General features: G+C 43.1%; 1 protein-coding gene across 11 annotated transcripts in view; it reads left to right on the top strand.

The window, feature by feature from the left end:
• The window catches only part of Tanc1 (tetratricopeptide repeat, ankyrin repeat and coiled-coil containing 1), a 229,141-nt gene that overhangs the window by 191,211 nt on the left and 19,689 nt on the right, over positions 1–18,241 (top strand). For all 11 annotated transcript variants that reach the window (XM_070022615.1, XM_070022628.1, XM_070022620.1 and 8 more), the window contains 3 exons: positions 5,021–5,257; positions 7,607–7,792; positions 9,859–9,937. In XM_070022615.1, coding sequence (XP_069878716.1) covers positions 5,021–5,257; positions 7,607–7,792; positions 9,859–9,937 — 502 coding nt within the window. The remainder of the gene's footprint in view (positions 1–5,020; positions 5,258–7,606; positions 7,793–9,858; positions 9,938–18,241) is intronic.

The following is an 18,241-nucleotide window of genomic DNA, read 5'->3' as shown; positions in this document are numbered from 1 at the left end:
GCCACTGATGCCCTCCACCCTAAGAAGATTTTCTTTTAAGGTAGAAGGAAACATATTCACATGAATAGAAGTTTTAAAGCAGCAAACTAGAAGGTCCAACATAAAAATGAAAGGAGCTTGGCTTTCAGTGGTAGAAACTTCTCTTTAGCATTGAAATTTTAAGGGCAGTTCACTTTTACTTAGTTTTATTCAACTCCAGTGTTACCCACATCTCCATGATCCTCAAAATTATGTAACTGTTATAGAATCTTAAGGCTTTCCATTATCCTCCTCCTTTTTTTGTGTGTTTAAGTCTTTCAAAGAGGACAAAAAGGTTTTCACAGATTCTTGGGCAAATTACAGTAATTTACAATTATGCATGCAATTAAGGAACTTTTTTTAGAGTATTAAATGTTGTCATACAGGAGTGAATGTCATTTTGAGCAATAATTGCAGTTTGCCACTTTGGTAAATTAAAGTGACTTGTTCTGGAGTGATTACTTAGTAATTTCAGAGGCATGCCAGGGATTTCTAACACTTTAGCCTCCTGATACCAAGCCACGGCTGGGCCAGCCTGTGCCTGACTGACCTGCTGCACACTGGGGTCCTTGCCATCAGTGCCTCTGGGCTCTTGTCCAGCTGGATGTTTTTGTTCATGCCGCCTTGTAGGACTGGCTGCCAATCCCAGGCTGTGGACTTGGAGAATTCAGGTTGTATTTTTTTTTCTCAGCGGCAGACAGGGAAGAGACCCCCGCCTCCTTGGGGGGGTGGGTGGGAAGGGGGGAGGCAGGGAGGGTATGCAGGAATCAGTCATATTCTGCATCACAATTAGACACTGTACATTTTTAAATGGGAAAAGAACTGACTCATACTTCACAGCCATGTTGGCTAGTGCCTCTTGTTTCTCTTGGTTGTATCACTTGGTCTGCCCCCACTACTTTGCTGTGTGTGTTTTGCATTCATTAAATCCCATGTTTATAAATAATATTGCTACTTCCAAGTATTAGCCAGGGAGAACTTCTGTAATGAGGATTAGAAAATCTCCACACCATTGGAACAGAATGTATTGGGTAAGCCAGGTGTGGTGGCACATGGGTCTAGTCCCGGCACTCAGAAGGATCACAAATCTAAGGTCAGCCTGAGGATGACCTTGTCTCACAAAACAAGAAGAAATGCAGAGAAAGAGTCAACTGACGACCTTCCTGTGGACCCTACAGTCTCAACTGGAGCTGTCACTGCTGCTGCACTCCATCGGTGGCAGGAATAAGCTTTGTGCTCTGAGCTAACATCTGTCCTACTCACTCTGAGCCTCGATGTTTTTGCCTATAAAATGGAGACGACAAAAGGACGGAGTCATGAGGAAGATCACTGTTAAAGCTCATGGGAAAGAACCTGGCATGGCTTGTGTGATCATGTGGATTATTTTGATGCTTTGCCTTGCTATGGAAACTGACTGCACAAGAGCCACAGGTACCTGGGAACTTCTGGATGTGGCTGTAAACAGGAGTAGCCTGCCTTGCGGTCTGATGGCTCCAGGTGTGGCACATGTCTGCTTGCTGCTCTGGGCTATGAACAGACTGAGACACAAAAGGCCTTGTGGACAGGAGGCCAGACCTCCACATAACCGGCAACCTGTTATCTGAAGACTACACAACAGCGTGATTGTAGCAATACCAATGAATATTTATTTGGCACTTACACAATACTGAGTACTAGGCTACACACTGCCCGTTTGTATATGTACATACATATGCTGTTTTTCCATAATTTTTCAATTGAAGAAGCTGAAAGTTGGGACAGTTGGTAGCATTCCCCAGATGACACAGCTAGAAGACACCTGATGCTCAGCACACCTGTACCATGGCTGCAGGTGCCTTTATCACTTGATATGTTTACAGTCCTGCCTGCCAACTAGATTCACTTGGGAGCTTTTGGTGCCAGAGCTCCAGTCCCAGTTAAGTCAGAATCTCCATGGTGCAGCCCAAGCATTGGAAACTTCACACTCCCAGGTGGTTTCAGTGCTTGCAGCAGTGTTAAGGAAGGTATGTTACAGGATGATCCACAAACTGTTGGGAGGTTAAGTGGTTAAAAAAAAAAAACAGAATTGTACCAACAAAGGAAATGTTTTCTTGACAACAAATGAGGTAAACTGATGACAAGCATATATAGCAAAGCTCTGCTCCTAAAATCACACCTTTCAGGAGAAATCTTGTAAGGTATGCATGATATGAGAGTACTAAATATACACCTTCCCACCTTATTTGCAAGACCCTATTGAAGGGAATAGAGTGATGGCCTGGGTATCTCTTAGAATGTACCCCCAAGCACAAGAAGTTGAGTAATTTTGAGAGTCACACAGCAAGTTAAAAGTGACTTGGGGAGGGTTCAGACTACCTAGTCCATCTTCTGTGTTTCTCTTGGACCTATGAGTATCAAAGATGGATGGGGCAGGTAGAATGTGGTCTTGATAACTGGGTGGTAGAGTGTTGCAGGGAATTTACAAACTATTCCTACCTGTGGTGGTTGTAGTCTATTTTTGTGCTTCATATCTTCAAAACTTCTTTGGTCTGAATTGATATACTAGGCCCTGATAAAAGTCATTGCTATTTCTTTACCATAATTCATTTCATTGCAAACTAATAATTATTCAGAGGGAAGTTTTAAAGCCCTTAGTCTTTATTTATCACTTAAGGTTTTAGGATGCCTATGAATTATACTGATGGCGTTTTAAGGGTGAAATTGTTAAACTTTGTAGTGAGGCTCCGTAAGACATTTTCCCAAATTTTACATTCTATGTCTGTGTTAGGACCAGAAAGCCTTTTCTGATTTCCCATCTCTCTGTGTGTTTTCTATGGTCAGTGGAAGACTAGGTTGGTGCTTACCTGCATCTGGCTATATGACTGTGCCTCTGATAGGGTCAACAGAGTAGTGAGATGGGCCAGCTGGCTCAGCAGAGCCTCTCATTATATGTATGTGCCTTGACCTTTCTTACAAAGAAGGGGTAGTCCCAGAGACGTGAAAGAGCTGACTGTAGAGGGGCTTGAGTGCTTCTCTTCTCTGAACTTCAGCCCTAGGTCCAATGTCTGGTGCAGTGGATTAAGTACTGAAGGGAGGAAAGGCTGGGATGTGTGGGAAGGGGCAAAGATGGAGTATTCTATATGAGATGGGGGATTTTCTTTAGGGTCTTGGTCTTGGAGCAGCAATCCAGAGAGAGAGGGAGAGAGAGAGAGAGATCCTTTTGACACATGTGCTGATAAAATGAGTTTTCCAGGCAGAGAGGGCTGGAAGGGCAAAAGGCCATGAGGCCTTGCCAGGTTGGCATTGTTACTCATGGTGTCGGTACACATTATGAGGGAAGTGTGCAGAAAGACCTTGAAGAGGAAGTCCGAAAGGAAGCTGGTGGCCCAGATCACATGAGGTTCGAGGTTTTTCAGCAGCAGCAAAGCTAACTTCCAATTTTACTTTGGTTCTGACCTGTTGGTATGCGAGTTCACGTGGGCTCCACAGCTCAGTTTGTAGATATTCTGTCAGCTACTCTGGTGGACACATATCACGGAAGTACCCTGCATTTTATATGCCTGTCGTCTTTCTGTAGCTTTTAATGATCCCCATGTGTCTCCAGTCAAATAAATGACATGGTCTCTGTGGCTTTCACATCTAATGGGCAGCCCTGAAGACCTGCCAGGGTTTGGCAGGGCGAGTGATGGATGCAGGTTGGAACTCTTGGAGGGGACCTTTGAAGAAATGCACCGGGCATGTTAATGGGTGTTAAAGGGGTGAGTTTGTGTATGTGTCTCTGTGTCTGTGTGTGTGGCCTAGAGACTGGAAGGAGATATTGGAATAGCTAAAAGTGAGATATGTTTAGTGCTATTGTTTTAAAATCTGTTGATGAGAAACTTTCTGGTTCTGTAGTGTTCAGTGATGGTGGGTGCAATGAATAATAGAAACAGTCTGTGTTACAGGAATGCACCCTCATAAAGAAAGAAGACTATTTGTATTTTCTTTTGCCTTTTTCTAACTGTTAAAATTTAATGTTGTGTTGATTGTTTCATTGCTATAAAAATATATTTTCTGGGGTTTTTTTAGGCTAAAAGTGTTGTTGTTGTTGTTGTTGTTTTCCCAAAATTTGGTCCCTAAAACCAAAAGCATCAATGTCACCTAGGAACTCATTACAAATGTGTCACCCAGACCTGGACTCAGGAAAGGTGGTGTTGCGACTGTACACTTAATTATTTTTATTTTCAATTGTGATTTAGAAAACCTATGTAGACTAGCTACTGGTGGCTCACACCTCTAATCACAACTACTAAGGAGGCTGACATCTGAAGATGAAGACCAGCCTTGGCAGGGAAGCCTATGAGACTCTTACCTCCATTAACCACACAAAGCCACAAATGGAGCTATGGCTCAAGTAGTAGTGTGCTAGCCTTAAGTGAAAAAGCTAAGGGACAATGCCTAGGTCCTGAATTCAAGGCCCAGCACTAGTACATAAAACAATAAAAAACATGGAAGGAAAACTGTAGATATGGGCTCTGAGTTCAAGCTCCAGGATCAGAAAAAAAAAACCATGATAGAAAACTTACCATCATAACCATTTGTGTGTTCTGGTCAGTAAAGTATATTTGCATTGTTGTATTTTAAATCTCTAGAGCTTTTCAGCTTGTGAAACTAAGGTTGTGTAGTAAATAACTCTTACGTTCCCTTTGCACATGACCTAAAAACCGTCATCACACTTTCTGTCTTTGCATTTGACTACTCTAAGTACCTTATAAGTATCATACAATATTTGTCCTTTAGCATCTGGCTTTACTTACAATATTCATGTATTTATCCCTTTTACAGTATGTATTAAGAAGTGTCATTCTTTTCAAGGCTGTATCCCTAATACCCCACTATGTGTATATATGTATGTACACATAGATATGTATATAAGTATATGCATATATGCATATATACATGCAAATACATATACACATACATACACATGTACACGAATATGTATGAGAGAAGCTAACTTTGCTGATCCAACATTATCCAACAGGTGAGCCGTCTCCTGATTTTGGGAGGGGCCAACGTGAACTATAGGACAGAAGTTTTAAATAATGCCCCCATCCTGTGCGTCCAGTCTCACCTTGGCCATGAAGAAGTTGTCACTCTGCTCCTGGAATTTGGTGCCTGCGTGGATGGCGTATCAGAAAATGGCATGACTGCACTCTGCTATGCGGCAGCTGCTGGCCACATGAAGCTGGTGTGTCTGCTGACCAAGAAGGGGGCGAGGGTAAGCAGCAGCCTTTCCCATGGCAGGGACAATGGCCAGGGTGTGAGATGGAGTGGAGAGTAACTTCCTATTATTTCTGAAACTGTTATCCTCTGGGCCGATCTTCCTTGTTCTCTACCTTGTCAAACTATTACCAATTGAGAAATTGTAGCCTAGAGAGTGTACAGGCAACTGTGTAGTTGTACCTGTGGAGAAGCAATCTCAGGAGAGAGGTGGGCCATGTGTCTATGCTTAATGATGCCAAGGAGAAGCACCAGGAAGATTCTTGGCCAATATCTGCATGAGTAGGACCATCCTTTACAAAGCCTGCAGACAGGGCTGGGATTGTGGCTCAGTGGTGAAGTGCTTGCCTTGCATGCATGAGGCCCTGGGTTCACTTCCTCTGTACCACTAAGCAGAAAAAGCCAGAAGTGGTGCTGTGGCTCAAGTGGTGAGTGCTATCTTGAGCTGAAGAGCTCAGGGACAGCACCCAGGCCCAGAGTTAGGCCCCATGACCGACAAAAAAAAAAAAGCCTGCAGACATTGACCTGTCACTCAAGTAACATGGCATCACAATGAGTTGAAAACATCATAAATGTTTGCTTTTATTTCCCTACTTCCCTGGCCTCTTAACCATTTTATTTCATGTTTCTTTTAAAACAATAGCATAGTTCTGTGGGTTTCAGAAGCCACTTGCTTGAGATGCAGGAAGGTCTGGAGTCATGTTTCCATTTGTAGATAGAACAGCCCTTAAGGGTGAGACTTTTCATCTGACCACTGGGAATCACAGCAGTGTCTCCTGACCTTGCTATGTGCAGTAATCAACATATCACCATTAATAAGAAGTAACTGTGGCTTACTAGACCAGTTACTTTAGAACTATCAGTGCTAATAGATAAAATGAGAAGAATGTCAAGCTCACAATAAGTGCCATTTACATTTATTATAAGCAGTTCATTGGCAAATCTGCCTTTTGAATAACAATAAATACCTGTTAAGTTAAAAGGATATTAAGTTCAACCCCCCCAAAAAAGAAAAAGCCCATAAACATTAGGCTTATGAGTAGCAATGGTATGCTCTCTCGCACTATCTCTCTCTCTCTCCCTCTCCCTCTCCCTCTTTCTCCCTCTCTCCCACACTCCCTCCCTCTCTCCCTCTCCCCTTCCCCCTCTCCCCTTCCCCCCCCTCTCTCTCTCCTCTCTCTCCTCTCTCTCCTCTCTCTCTCTCTCTCTCTCTCTCTCATTTGGGAACTCTAAACTTCAGGTCCTAGAAGGAAAATGCCTCTGTTTCCAGTTCCCAGAAATCCTTTGTTCTGAGACTAAGGCCAACAGGCCCTTCTCATTGCAGATGGAAGCCAGCAGTCGGTATTGGTGGCTTCAAAAAGTTTTACTGTCATTTATAAAGGTGCTGATATACATAGGAGTTACAGTTTCACTAGTCAGGGAAAGAGCATATTTCTTTCGGACAATGTCACCTCTTCCCTCGCCCTTTCCCAGTTTTTCTGTCCCATCCTCATGTGTAAGTTCTATAGTTTATTTTCAACATAGTGTCTAGTGTACCACTGCTGCCTTTGCTTACCATTTGAAAATCAATGGCTTTTACAAAGCTCCCAAGTTAAGATTCAGCTCTTCACTGAATCTACAGGCATGGTGGACCGGGGCTCTGGGGTCCTTCTTCAGTCCCAGTACTCCCTGAGTTTAAACAGGGCAATGGGGTCTTTAGCAAGTATGCTGTGCCTGCTCTCTCTCTCTCTCTCTCTCTCTCTCTCTCTCTCTCTCTCTCTCTCTCTCTCTCTCTCTCTCTCTCTCTCTCTCTCCTCCTCCTCCTCTCATATATACACAAACACACACACTATACACACACCCTTTCTGGCTAGCTGGCCTCCCACAATTTTGTGTACCTCCCTTACATTCTAACATGTCCCAGGCCACTGTTTGCATGTACTCCCTTTCTGGCCTTCCTCCTTCAGAGGTATAGTCAGTAGATTTCCTGTTTTTTCAGTGACCAAAGAACTGCTCTCCTCTTCCAAACTGCAGCTTCTCCCAGCAGCCTGAGAATTCGCCCTGAGCAGCCCATTGAGTTGCTCCATAGACATGTTCCCAAGAGAACCTGGGGCTCCCTACAGGTTTGCTAGGGAGACATTTGGAATAAGAGGATATCTCATCATCTCTGGCTATGTACACAGTGAATGTGAGTCCTGAAGTCCTGGTTACCCTGAAAGAAGTCAGGCAAAGTTGTAGCCCAGTCTGGAAAGACCGGAACGTGAACCCGTGTCTGGGGTGGGGTGGGATTGCACATGTTCTTTGGGTCCTCTAGTGTTCTCAGAGTAAAGATGAGGCTCACGTGTACTCCTGTGCCCTCCCTGCCCAGGTGGACCACTTGGATAAGAAAGGCCAATGCGCGCTTGTACACAGTGCGCTGAGAGGCCACGGGGATGTGCTGCAATACCTACTGGCCTGTGAGTGGTTGGCAAGTCCTTCCCAGCCCGGGACACTGAGGAAGAGCCAAGCTCTGCAGCAGGCATTGACGGCGGCTGCCAGCATGGGCCACAGCTCGGTGAGTGGGCTGCAGGTTTCCTTCCTGGTTAATGGGAAACTCTAGCTCAGGGATCACGTGTGTTGTCCAGTTGCCTCCCTATGACGTTCTAAAGGAATGAGAGAAAATAGAAATTTCAAAGACTAGCCACTGTCCTTGACCTTGTTTAAGAGCTTCTGTTGTAAATAAATCCTTCCCACAAATGAGGCTCCTGGTCTCCTGCATATGTGATGGGGAGAAGCGGGTTTGTTCTTTCTACCTGAGGCTTCTTTCAGTGGTGCACAGTCTCTGTCTTTCTCTTGTTTCTCTCTTCTTTCCCTGTTCTACTTTTATCCTTAACCCTGCCTTTTCCCCCTTTGATTCATTCTTTTGTCCTTGCAATCTTGTAAAAACAATCACATGGCATCCTGGTTCTAAAACCATTCTTGAGTATTTGAAGGATTTTTAAAAATAGAACTTGGATGCTTTGATAGCATGTAAGAATTCTTGTCATTTGTGGTTCTTACACTGAAGGAAAACTTCACGCAGCAGTTAAATAGAGCATTTATTTCTGGAAGATGTCAGTATTCCTCCATTTGAAGATTTAATTGTCATCTTCTGACCTGTGTCTTAGCTTTGTGAATTTAATAACATTTTATTCCTGCTATTTTATGTTATTTCTCATGCTTGTAGTATCTTCAAGCAATTAGAGATGCCAGCACTTGGTAAGATTCTTTCCCCAAAATGGTATCAAGTAAATTAGAGTTCCAAGCTGGCTGGCTGACATTTGCACTTAAAACACACAAGGTTTTGGCATTTAAAACACTGAAAACACATGCATAAATATGCAGTGTGTATGTTATGTGTTCATATCTGAAAATATAAATGTTTTTCTTTTTAATGTTCTCTAAATCTGAGTGGGTTTGGAATGTGGGAAAGCATCGTTAGGAGGACTGAAACTCTGTGTTTGACCCTCCTCTCCTCTCATTTAAAGACGGCTTGGAGGAATGCTAAGCAAAAACTACCTTGGCACAGCCAAGTGACCATTTCATGGACATTCACCAAAATATTTGAAGGACATATTGGTTTCTTCAATCTATTATAACATAAGGCCACAAATTTAGTGGCCAAAAACAAAGCATACTCTGAACAGATCAGAAGTCTAAGATTAGGAGAGAACATGGCTTCTAACTACTTGAAGCTACCAATATTCCTTAGTTTATGGCCCCTCTTCTGTCATCCCTTCTTCTTCTAACCTGGATTCCTCCTACTCTCCATCAGGACTGTTATGGTTATATCAGGTATGTAACAGATATACTATACACCCCTAACAGGTCAGAATAATCACCCAATATCAAGATTGGTAACCACATCTCCAATTTGCTCTTGCCATTTAAGGTAACACCCACAGGTTCCTGAACTTAGGTTGTGGGCCTATTTCAGAGCCACTATTCAGCCTATCACAAAGAATATGGCTTGGGAGACTAGAACATGGCTTTGTCTTGTTCTCCTGTCACTGCTGCTGCACAGGGTGAATGTTGACTCTGGTCCAGGGCATAAATACTTTGTCTCCCTGAGAGCCAGCTTTCCTGCCTGGAGACTTGTAACCTGACCTGTTCTTTGACAGGAAAATGCCCAGGAGGGAAAAGAACATGACTGTCAGTAGAAAAATTGCTTAGATAATACTTTAAAATTCTTTTAGAAAAATAGATATCATCTTGGTTTTTTTTCCTTGTGAAAACTGGATTCACCATCTTCTGGTGATTTATGCAGAAACTGCATTTTATGCAATCTGCCGTGTCCTTTGTTGATTAATCTGGCATATTTGGGTCATGCTAGAATTCATTAGAATTCTGAGTACCTAGTAATCCTAAACAATGTTGCTGAAATTCAGAGACTGCGTTGTTCTTTATTTTATTATTATTCTCCAAGCTTAAGTGTGAATAGCATATGAATTATATTTGAAAACGGTTTTCATTATATTTTCTCTCCTTGTGCAGCATGAGATGATAGTGGCTAAAAACCAACCCTCTCTTCTTTGATATATGGGATATAATAAGAATCTGTTGCTGTGAGAACTCATTAAACCCCTTTGCCACTTCTGACAGGTGGTCCAGTGCTTGCTGGGAATGGAAGAGGAACATGAAATCGAAGTCAATGGCACTGACACATTGTGGGGAGAAACAGGTAATTATGCTTCCACTGCTTGTAGTCACCGGCAGCTTGCTTGATGTCTGAGCCAGCATTATGGCCTAATTGTTTTAGGAATGACTTGTGATACGTGTAACTCCTATTTCCATTTTATCACAAAGCATTTGAAGTTTAACGCTTTTAAACCTTCCAAACGTGCAGTAAAGCTTCCCTAGAAGCATATAAAACCTGAATCATTTTGAACTACATGAGCAGTTACCCTGCACCTGAAGAATATCAGATGGAAATACCTAAATAAGGCATGCAGGTTTAAGGTTTATCAAGTCTTCACACGTCCTAACCCACTGGACCTTCCTGCCACTCGAGCTAAGCAAGTCTGGCAGGAACTTCAGTCTTTGTTTTCAGGTGAACCAAAGGTAACTCAGTAGGAAAGGCCAGGCCTGCCTTCCTTATAGGATGAGGGCCCTGCCTAAAACACTGAATAGAAAGTCTATTTCTGTATGCGTTTTAACATTAGTGGGACAAAAGCAAGGGGTGAATGAATGAATTTTAATAAATACTAAAATTCAGATAAGAATTGCTACCCCCCAAAAAGAACTGCTACTTTAAATTTTCTATTTGAATGACTTAGTATTCAAAATCTAAGACTTCATGAGTCATTTTGTTTTTAGTAGATGCAACCAAGAGTGTTTAATGAGCATTTCTAGGCTATGTATACATAATGTGTGTGACTTCTGGTTCTCTTGCATACATTTGTTTCCAAATGCTTCCAAATGATTTTCTAGCAAACCAAATGGTGGTCTGGAGAGTTTATTAGCTAACACATACTTAGTAAAAGCCTCAGACTTTCTGGGTATGCAGGCCTGCCCTTTAGAGCCATAGAATCCCCTTAGCTGCCACCTTCATCCTGGCTTTCCCATCACTCAACTCATTGCAGAAGAGCAGGGGATGACCCCTCTTGCAGAGACAGTACAAGCCCAATTCTGAATTTCTGTCTCCTGCTTGAGATTCTGCCAGTTGGTTGATGGCTAAAGAGATACTTGAGTAACCAAAGACTTTACACATTAGCTCATAGTTTCAGTAAGTCAGAAGTCAGGACACAGCAGGGCTGAGTTCTTTCTGTAAGCCCACAGTGTAGGTACTGGCTGGGCCTGTGTTCTTATCAGTCACCAACTTCTTAGTACTGAGGTTATTGGCAGACTGGTTCCATAGATCTCTGTGGGAAGGTACAGAATGACACAGCCCCTCCCTTGTCTAATCTGCAGAACTCTTTAAGACCTGAGAAAAGTTCCCATCTCCCTTAACAGGCATGGAGATGAATTTTATAAATCTAGAACTTTTCCTCATTTTATCAGTTTAGTAAATTAGTTTTAAATGTTTTTTTATTGTAAAGATACTGTACAGAGGAGTTACAGTTACATGAGTAAGGTAATGAATACATTTCCTATTGAACATTGTTATCCCCTCCTTTGTTTTTCCCCTACCATCCCTTCCCTCCCCTCCCCTCCCCTCCTCCCTAACTCCTCCCCCCACAAGTTGTAAAGTTCATTTTAAACATAGTGTCTTATACATCTCATTGTTACTATGGCTCAGCCTGTATCCTTGTTTCAGCATTTTGTTATTTCCCTTTCCCTCCCCAAATTAGAAAAATGTATATACAAGATGCAGGGCACCGGAATCAAATACATTGAAAACAGGTTATATCATAGGGAACAACATACAAGAGAAACAAAAAAAATTACATAGTACATTAAAAACAACAGTGACAAAGATAAAACCTCTTGTTTCCCTATCTTGGGGTTCTTTTCATTTAGCATCATCTTTTATGGTCATATGTGCATAGCTTTTGACCTTTCCCACTTGTCTGGTAAGATTATCCTAGACATATAGTAGTTATTGCAAATAAATGAAACCATGGGACCTATGTTTCTTTGGGCCTGGCTTGCTTCACTTAATATAATTTTTTCCAAATCTTTCCAATGGGGCAATGTCATCCTTTCTGATGGAGGCATAGAATTCCATTGTGTATATATACCACATTTTCTTGATCCATTCATCTCCTGAGGGGCATCTGGGTTGGTTCCATATCTTAGCTATGGTGAATAATGCTGCGATAAGCATCGTTGTGCTGGTAGCTTTAGTGTGGCCTTGTTTGTGGTCATTTGGGTAAATGCCTAAGAATGGGATTGCTGGGTAAATGGGGAGCTCTATGTGTAGTCTCTTGAGGAACCTCCTATTGTTTTCCAAAGTGTCAACCTAGAACTTTATTGCGAGACTTCTAACCATTTTAACTATTTAAGCTTTTTTTTTAAAAGCCAGATCAGCATTACTTTTCAGACTTTACAGAGCCACAGCAGCTTTCTGTAGAATGCATCTCAAGCAAACCAATCTTGCCTTCTCTCTTTTGCTGTGTGGTACCTCCTTTTATCCATATATTTTCAGAGACAACCACCATTGTCTCCCCCAAGCCCTCCTATTTTCCAGGTTTTTGTCAAAGGAATATTTACTTGTAAGTATTCTGGGACAGTTTTAAGTTTGAGAACACTTACAAATACAGGGCTTTACACAGATAATAAACATGTCACTGTCCTGAAGGTGAGATCTGTGTCACCTAACTCCAGGCCACATGTAGGCATGAAAGCAGATGTTTTATGGCTCACTTTAGGCTGCAGAGAAGTGACTGCATAAATGAATGGGTCACACAGCTTTTGTGTCTTACCTTCAACTTGAATCAGCAGGGTCTGGCCGCTCCCCAGCCTGTGTGGGGAATGCTGCAGGGTCTGCTGTTTTTCATCACTAAAGGAGCCTTCAGCAACGAAATCAGTAGTTCGCTTGGTTTTCTTCAGACCCCTCATTCCTGGGTGTTCTCAATGATTCTTTGTGTCCACAATACCATAGACTGGCCTTTGTCTGTTGTTAGCCACAGCAAAAGCATAGGATCCCTGAAAGCCACTCATCTAGTGTGTGGGAGGGAAGTTGGCGGAACAATTGGAAGCTTTACATGGATAATACAGGCATTATTCCTCTGAAAACCCTCGTATCCATGTACAAGTCTGTTCAACGTAGATTTAGCTGGGAACATCTTGGCTTTTGCTGGCTGACTGGTTGAGAAGGCCATCTCCCTCCTTGACGGGTATGTTGTTTTTCATGTGGCACTACCACCTGTTTGGATGACAGTTCCTTCCCTGCCATCTCTTCCCTCCCTCAGCCACAGTTCAGAGGTGGGGGGCCAGCTCCCTGTACCTGCACCTCACTTTTCTGCCAGGACAGACTTGTAGAGTCCCTGTGTAGCTGCTTGACAGTGGCGGTCCTGCCACTGTTTGGGAGCAGTCGGTTTCCAGAGCGAGGACAGCTCTCAGCCAGAAAAGAAGGCACACAGGAAAGGGTTGGCCAGTGTGAGGTTCCTCCTTACTCTAGCCATCTGGTAGGGGTGGTTGGGAGCAGGAAAAGATGAGCTTTTGTCCTGAGCATCTCACTGCTGGTAGTCCTCACATGGCATCACAAAAGGGGAATGACTCCTAAGTTAGATGAATGGAACAAGAATGTGTACTATAGATGTTGAAGACACTCATCTAAAATGGAAACTGTTTAGGCTCAGGGTTTACTTGAGTAAACCCATAGCTTCTGGAAAATTTGCCAATTGATACCACTGGTAACTAGTAACTACTGGTTTTGGAGAACAGAGAGCTTCACTGAAGAAAGACTTCCCTTGCATTAGCAACTGGGACCTATTTTACTTGTCTACGCAGTGTTTAAAAACCAGCCCTGCAAAGTCAGTCCTGTAGTTGCAGTAGCTCTGGAGCTTCTTCCTTTTCTTCCTCCTCTTCAATGGAAAATAGGAATGGGATACATCAGAAAGAAGTTTAGAATAAATGGGGTGTTAATGCCCCTAATTGTACCACCTTCAAGGTTGCCAAGCCCTTAGCTTTGGGACACCCGCAGACTTGGTCATATGATGGTCCTGCAGTTTCTGGGCGGCCTGAAAGATGGCACAAGCCCATCAGATACTTGGGTTATCTCTGTCTCAGGCATTCCACAGCCATGACGAGTCAGTGCCAGCTCCCACAAAGTCTCGACTAAATCAAATTACTGTTTCCATGTCAGTGTTTGATGTGAATCGGCCCGAGCCAAAATGACCAGGGATGCTTAACTGGTGACCTCATGCTGTGGGAACTGTCAGAGAGACTGTGTTTCCAAACTCTAGGCTTCTCTCCAGTCTGTGAGTCTGTGCTCTGTGCTTCTGGCCAGAAACCTCCTAAATTAAAGAGAATAGAGGCCCTTCTATTCCAGCATCTTCCTTTGACATGTACACATTCCTATATAAAAAGCTAGGGGTAGAGCTTAGTGGTAGAGCCAGCACCTATCATGAACAAGGTTCAGTCCCCAACAGCACAAGGAAACAAAACAAAATGTGCCTGTCCTATAAACAGTCTCCCTGCCTCAGCAGGTTTCCTTTGGCTCATTCTTTCCCTTAGCAGGACTTACTATTGAATCTTATTGTTGATGTTCCTTTCTGATGAGAGGCTCTTTTCCTTAAGTTGTGAGTTTCACGAGACCAGATATTTCCGTGTGTCTCATGCTCACCTGGATACCCCTCATCTGAGGCTGCTTGGTCTGGCTACTTCTCTGAGAGAGAGAAGATTCTAGACAGATGGAAGTTTTGTCTGTCTCTGTTGTCCAGCATAATAGCCAGTGTGCATGTGTGGATACTGAATGCTATTTTTTTTGTTACTTGTCTGGCCAGGCGCCAGTAGCTCATTCCTGTAATCTTAGCTACTCAGGAGGCTGAGACCTAGGAATAGCAATTTGAAGCCAGCCTGAGCAGGAAAGTGAGACTTTTACCTCCAATTACCACTTTTTAAAAATATTTTTTATTTTAAAGATAACTGTACAGAGGGGTTACAGTTACCTGAGTAAGGTAATGAGTACATTCCCTATGAAGCATTGTTACCCCCTCCTTTGTTTTCTCCCTACCATCCCTTCCCTTCCCTCTTCTCCAACTCCTTCCTCTCCTCCCCCAATTACCTCTTACCTCCTCAGAAAGCTAGAAGTAGAACCATGGCTCTAGTGGTAGAGTGCTAGCCTTAAGCAGGAAAGCTCAACTCAGGCCGAATTCAAGCTCTGGACTGGCAAAAAATAAATTAATTAATTAAAATTACATTGTGAGTCCTGGCAACCGTATTGGACAGTCCTGGTCTAGCTCCAAGGCTTGTCATGTAGGTGTTGGCCAAGTATACAAGTAGATTTAAAGAACATGGAGCCATAGAATATTTCGGACAGGTGATATTCAGTTTGTGAAATCATTCAGGAGAGATACTGCTAGAGAGGAGCCGAAGAAGGAGCCCAGTCCCTCACAAGAAGCCAGTGATGTTTCTTTGTGTCATGGTACAGTTACAGGATGCTGGGTTCTAAGATGGCTATTGGACTTTATGCCACTCTACTCCCAGTGTGGTATGGTCACAGCTGAGGGAATGACGTGGCCCCTGCTGGCCTTGGTGATGGGACCTCTTTCTCCACTGTGCTCTCAGCCGCTCTCCAGCAGCTCCTTCTCACTGCCTCATAGCTGCTTGCCATGGGCATCAGGAGGGTACGGCACCAGCTGCTCCCACGTGTCTCCTTTTCCTAATTTCAAAAAAAAAAAAAGCCTATCCGAGGAAGTTAAGAAGACTGACAGAAAACACTGTGTGAAGTACTAAGTCTTTCACATTAATTTGGTACTATTTTAATTGGGGGAGTATTTCCCAAAGAAGTTTGGACATTGTAAATAATTGGTTCTTATCACCAAAGTTGTTAATGACACTTTGTCTCCCTCCTTTCTAAAGAGGAGCTGAGTTTCTCTGCTGTCATCTGAGTAGGGCTTTGGGCTGAAGAGCCTACTCCCTTTCATCAGTGCATCAAAGCACTTCAGCTCAGCATGTGTGCCAGTCCCAGTTCACTGTTTGCTAATTCTGGACAGAACCTGGCCTCCTCTGGGGTTTTAGTCGCAAACATTGTCCTGTCAGCAGGAGTATGGTGTCTCTAAAGCCATCCTTGGGGCAGAAGGTCCATTCTCCACAGACATTCTCCATGTGTTGTTTACAGAGTTTAGGGAGGCATTATATGTCATACCTTGTGAGTTTTGTTTCCCTCATGTCTTCATGGGTCACTTTCCTTTCATATTCTGTGTCTGTTTGGCTTCCTTCCTGGGTGCACCAAGCCATGAGATCTGGTCTTACCATCTCCAAGACCGTCCCAGAATACAGGGAACAGGACAGTGTAGTTTTACTTTTAAAAAGACTCCTTATTTACTCACATTTTTTGCTTATTTTCTTTTAATAGAGGAGGAACTTTGTTTAAATTCTTTAATGTGAAGTTAAACTCACTAGATTGGAGTTTGAGCCTTATATCTACTTGCTTATTATCCCCTATCAAAAATGTTAAAGAAGCCAGGTGCCGGTGGCTCACGCCTGTAATCTAGCTACTCAGGAGGCTGAGATCTGAGGATCACAGTTCAAAGCCAGCCCAGGCAGGAAAGTCTGTGGGACTCTTATCTCCAATAAGCCACCAAAAAATGGAAGTGACACTGTGCTGAAGTGGTAGAGCCTTGAACTGAAGAGCTGAGGGACAGTGCCCAGACCCATGCTTCAAGCCCCATGACTAACCAAAAAATAAAAGTTTTAAGACCAGAAGAGTTTCAGAAGCTTTTCAGATTTTGGAACGTTTGTATAGACTTTACTAGTTCACTATCCCTAATAAAAAAAAAAAAAAAAACCTAAAATCTGAGAATTTAGAGAATCCCAGATTCTGGATTTGAGAATTAGGAACACAACCTGTACATATGCCTCTCACAATGGAATTTCAAATAAGAAACTGGAGGAGAGCATTTGTCAGTTGCTCACTGGAGACTGTGGAAAATATGTGTGACATGTTTTCCTTCTTCTGCCAGTGCTGGTTTAAAGAAGGTGCAAAGAGATTGATGGGTGTGGAAATCCAGATTTCTATCATTCCTGAGCAGTAGAAATTCTTGATTATCCTTGGAATGAGGCATGAAAGGAGAAGGAACTAACCCAGGACCCTAGAGGGGAAAAGACTATTTCAGGCCTGTCTTGGGGGAAGAAGGCCCTCATGTTTGAGTACAGGAACCCAGAATTGGAGAGCTGGGGGAGAGAAACAGCCCATCTTAGGGCACATAGAATAGTATTACGATACACATACTGAGGCATTTTTTGTCCTGACAATGCTCTGCAACCACAGTTGGACAGGAACAAGGTCATTTCAGATTATTCTTAGTCAGGGGAGAAAGTATAATAGTTCTTTAGAAAACTGAGTGTTTTCTAACAATTGTCTTCTAAACAGTCCTCCTAGACAGCTGTTAGGTGAGTGAGATGTCTTAGAGGAGACTTTCTGGAGGCAACAAGGTGGGAGTGAGAACTCAGATGCCAGCAGGCTCTCACTAGCTGTGTGGCCTTAGGAAGTTTTTTTGTAGGTCTTTCTTTTTCTCTCCTATAGCAGAGATGAGTTGTCTCATGGTATTATTAAAATAGGCTAGAGTCGGGGCTGAGAAGGTGGCTCAGTGGTAGAGCACTTGCCTTGCATGCTCGAGGCCCTGGCTGGGTTCGATTCCTCAGCACCACATAAGCAAAAAGAAAAAAGCCAGAAGTGGCGCTGTGGCTCAAGTGATAGAGCGCTAGCCTTGAGCTGAAGAACTGATGGACAGCGCCCAGGCCCAGAGTTCAGGTCCCAGGACCTGACCACAAAAAAAAAACAAAAAATAGGCTAGAGTCTCCCTCTCCCTGGCTTAATTTAGAGCAGGGGTTTGGGATAATTCTGCCACCAAGATAAACTCCTGACCCCCCAATACAGATTCGCTTTGTGATGTAGGGTGAGCGTTATACCCAGTTCTTTTACTTTAGTACTTGGTATGACAGTAGGCATGACCTCTCATTCAGAGGGCTCGTCTTCCTGACGTAGCAAGTGTCTATCCTTGGTGTTTGCACAGTGTCCAGTGGTAACAAGTGTTCAAAAGAAACGACATGTAGGTTGTGATAAGTTAATATTAATTACTGTAGTAAATAGTAACCATTTAGATCACTCATCTGGTCTTGATAGAGTAAGCAATGAAATCTTATACTTTGTAGTTAATTTAGGAAGAAAAAAATCACAGGTGAAGAGAAACACAAACGCCTTTTGATCATGTGTCCGGTGTCCATCCAGTGGCTATACAGCTGTATTTTATTTTTTAAGACATTCTTGGCACCGTGAAGCTCACATTTCATCTTTCAATCCATGCTCAGAGACTTGACAGCACGGTTTATAACACAGTCTGTAACACGGTCAGGGGGCTTCTGGTTGCTCAGATTT

Source organism: Dipodomys merriami, unplaced genomic scaffold, assembly GCF_024711535.1.
Source record: "Dipodomys merriami isolate MVZ:Mamm:240054 unplaced genomic scaffold, mDipMer1.0.p SCAF_1, whole genome shotgun sequence".
Taxonomy (NCBI): Eukaryota; Metazoa; Chordata; class Mammalia; order Rodentia; family Heteromyidae; genus Dipodomys; species Dipodomys merriami.
The sequence above is the reverse complement of the archived record's forward strand: the minus strand, read 5'-3'. Positions and strand labels throughout refer to the sequence as shown.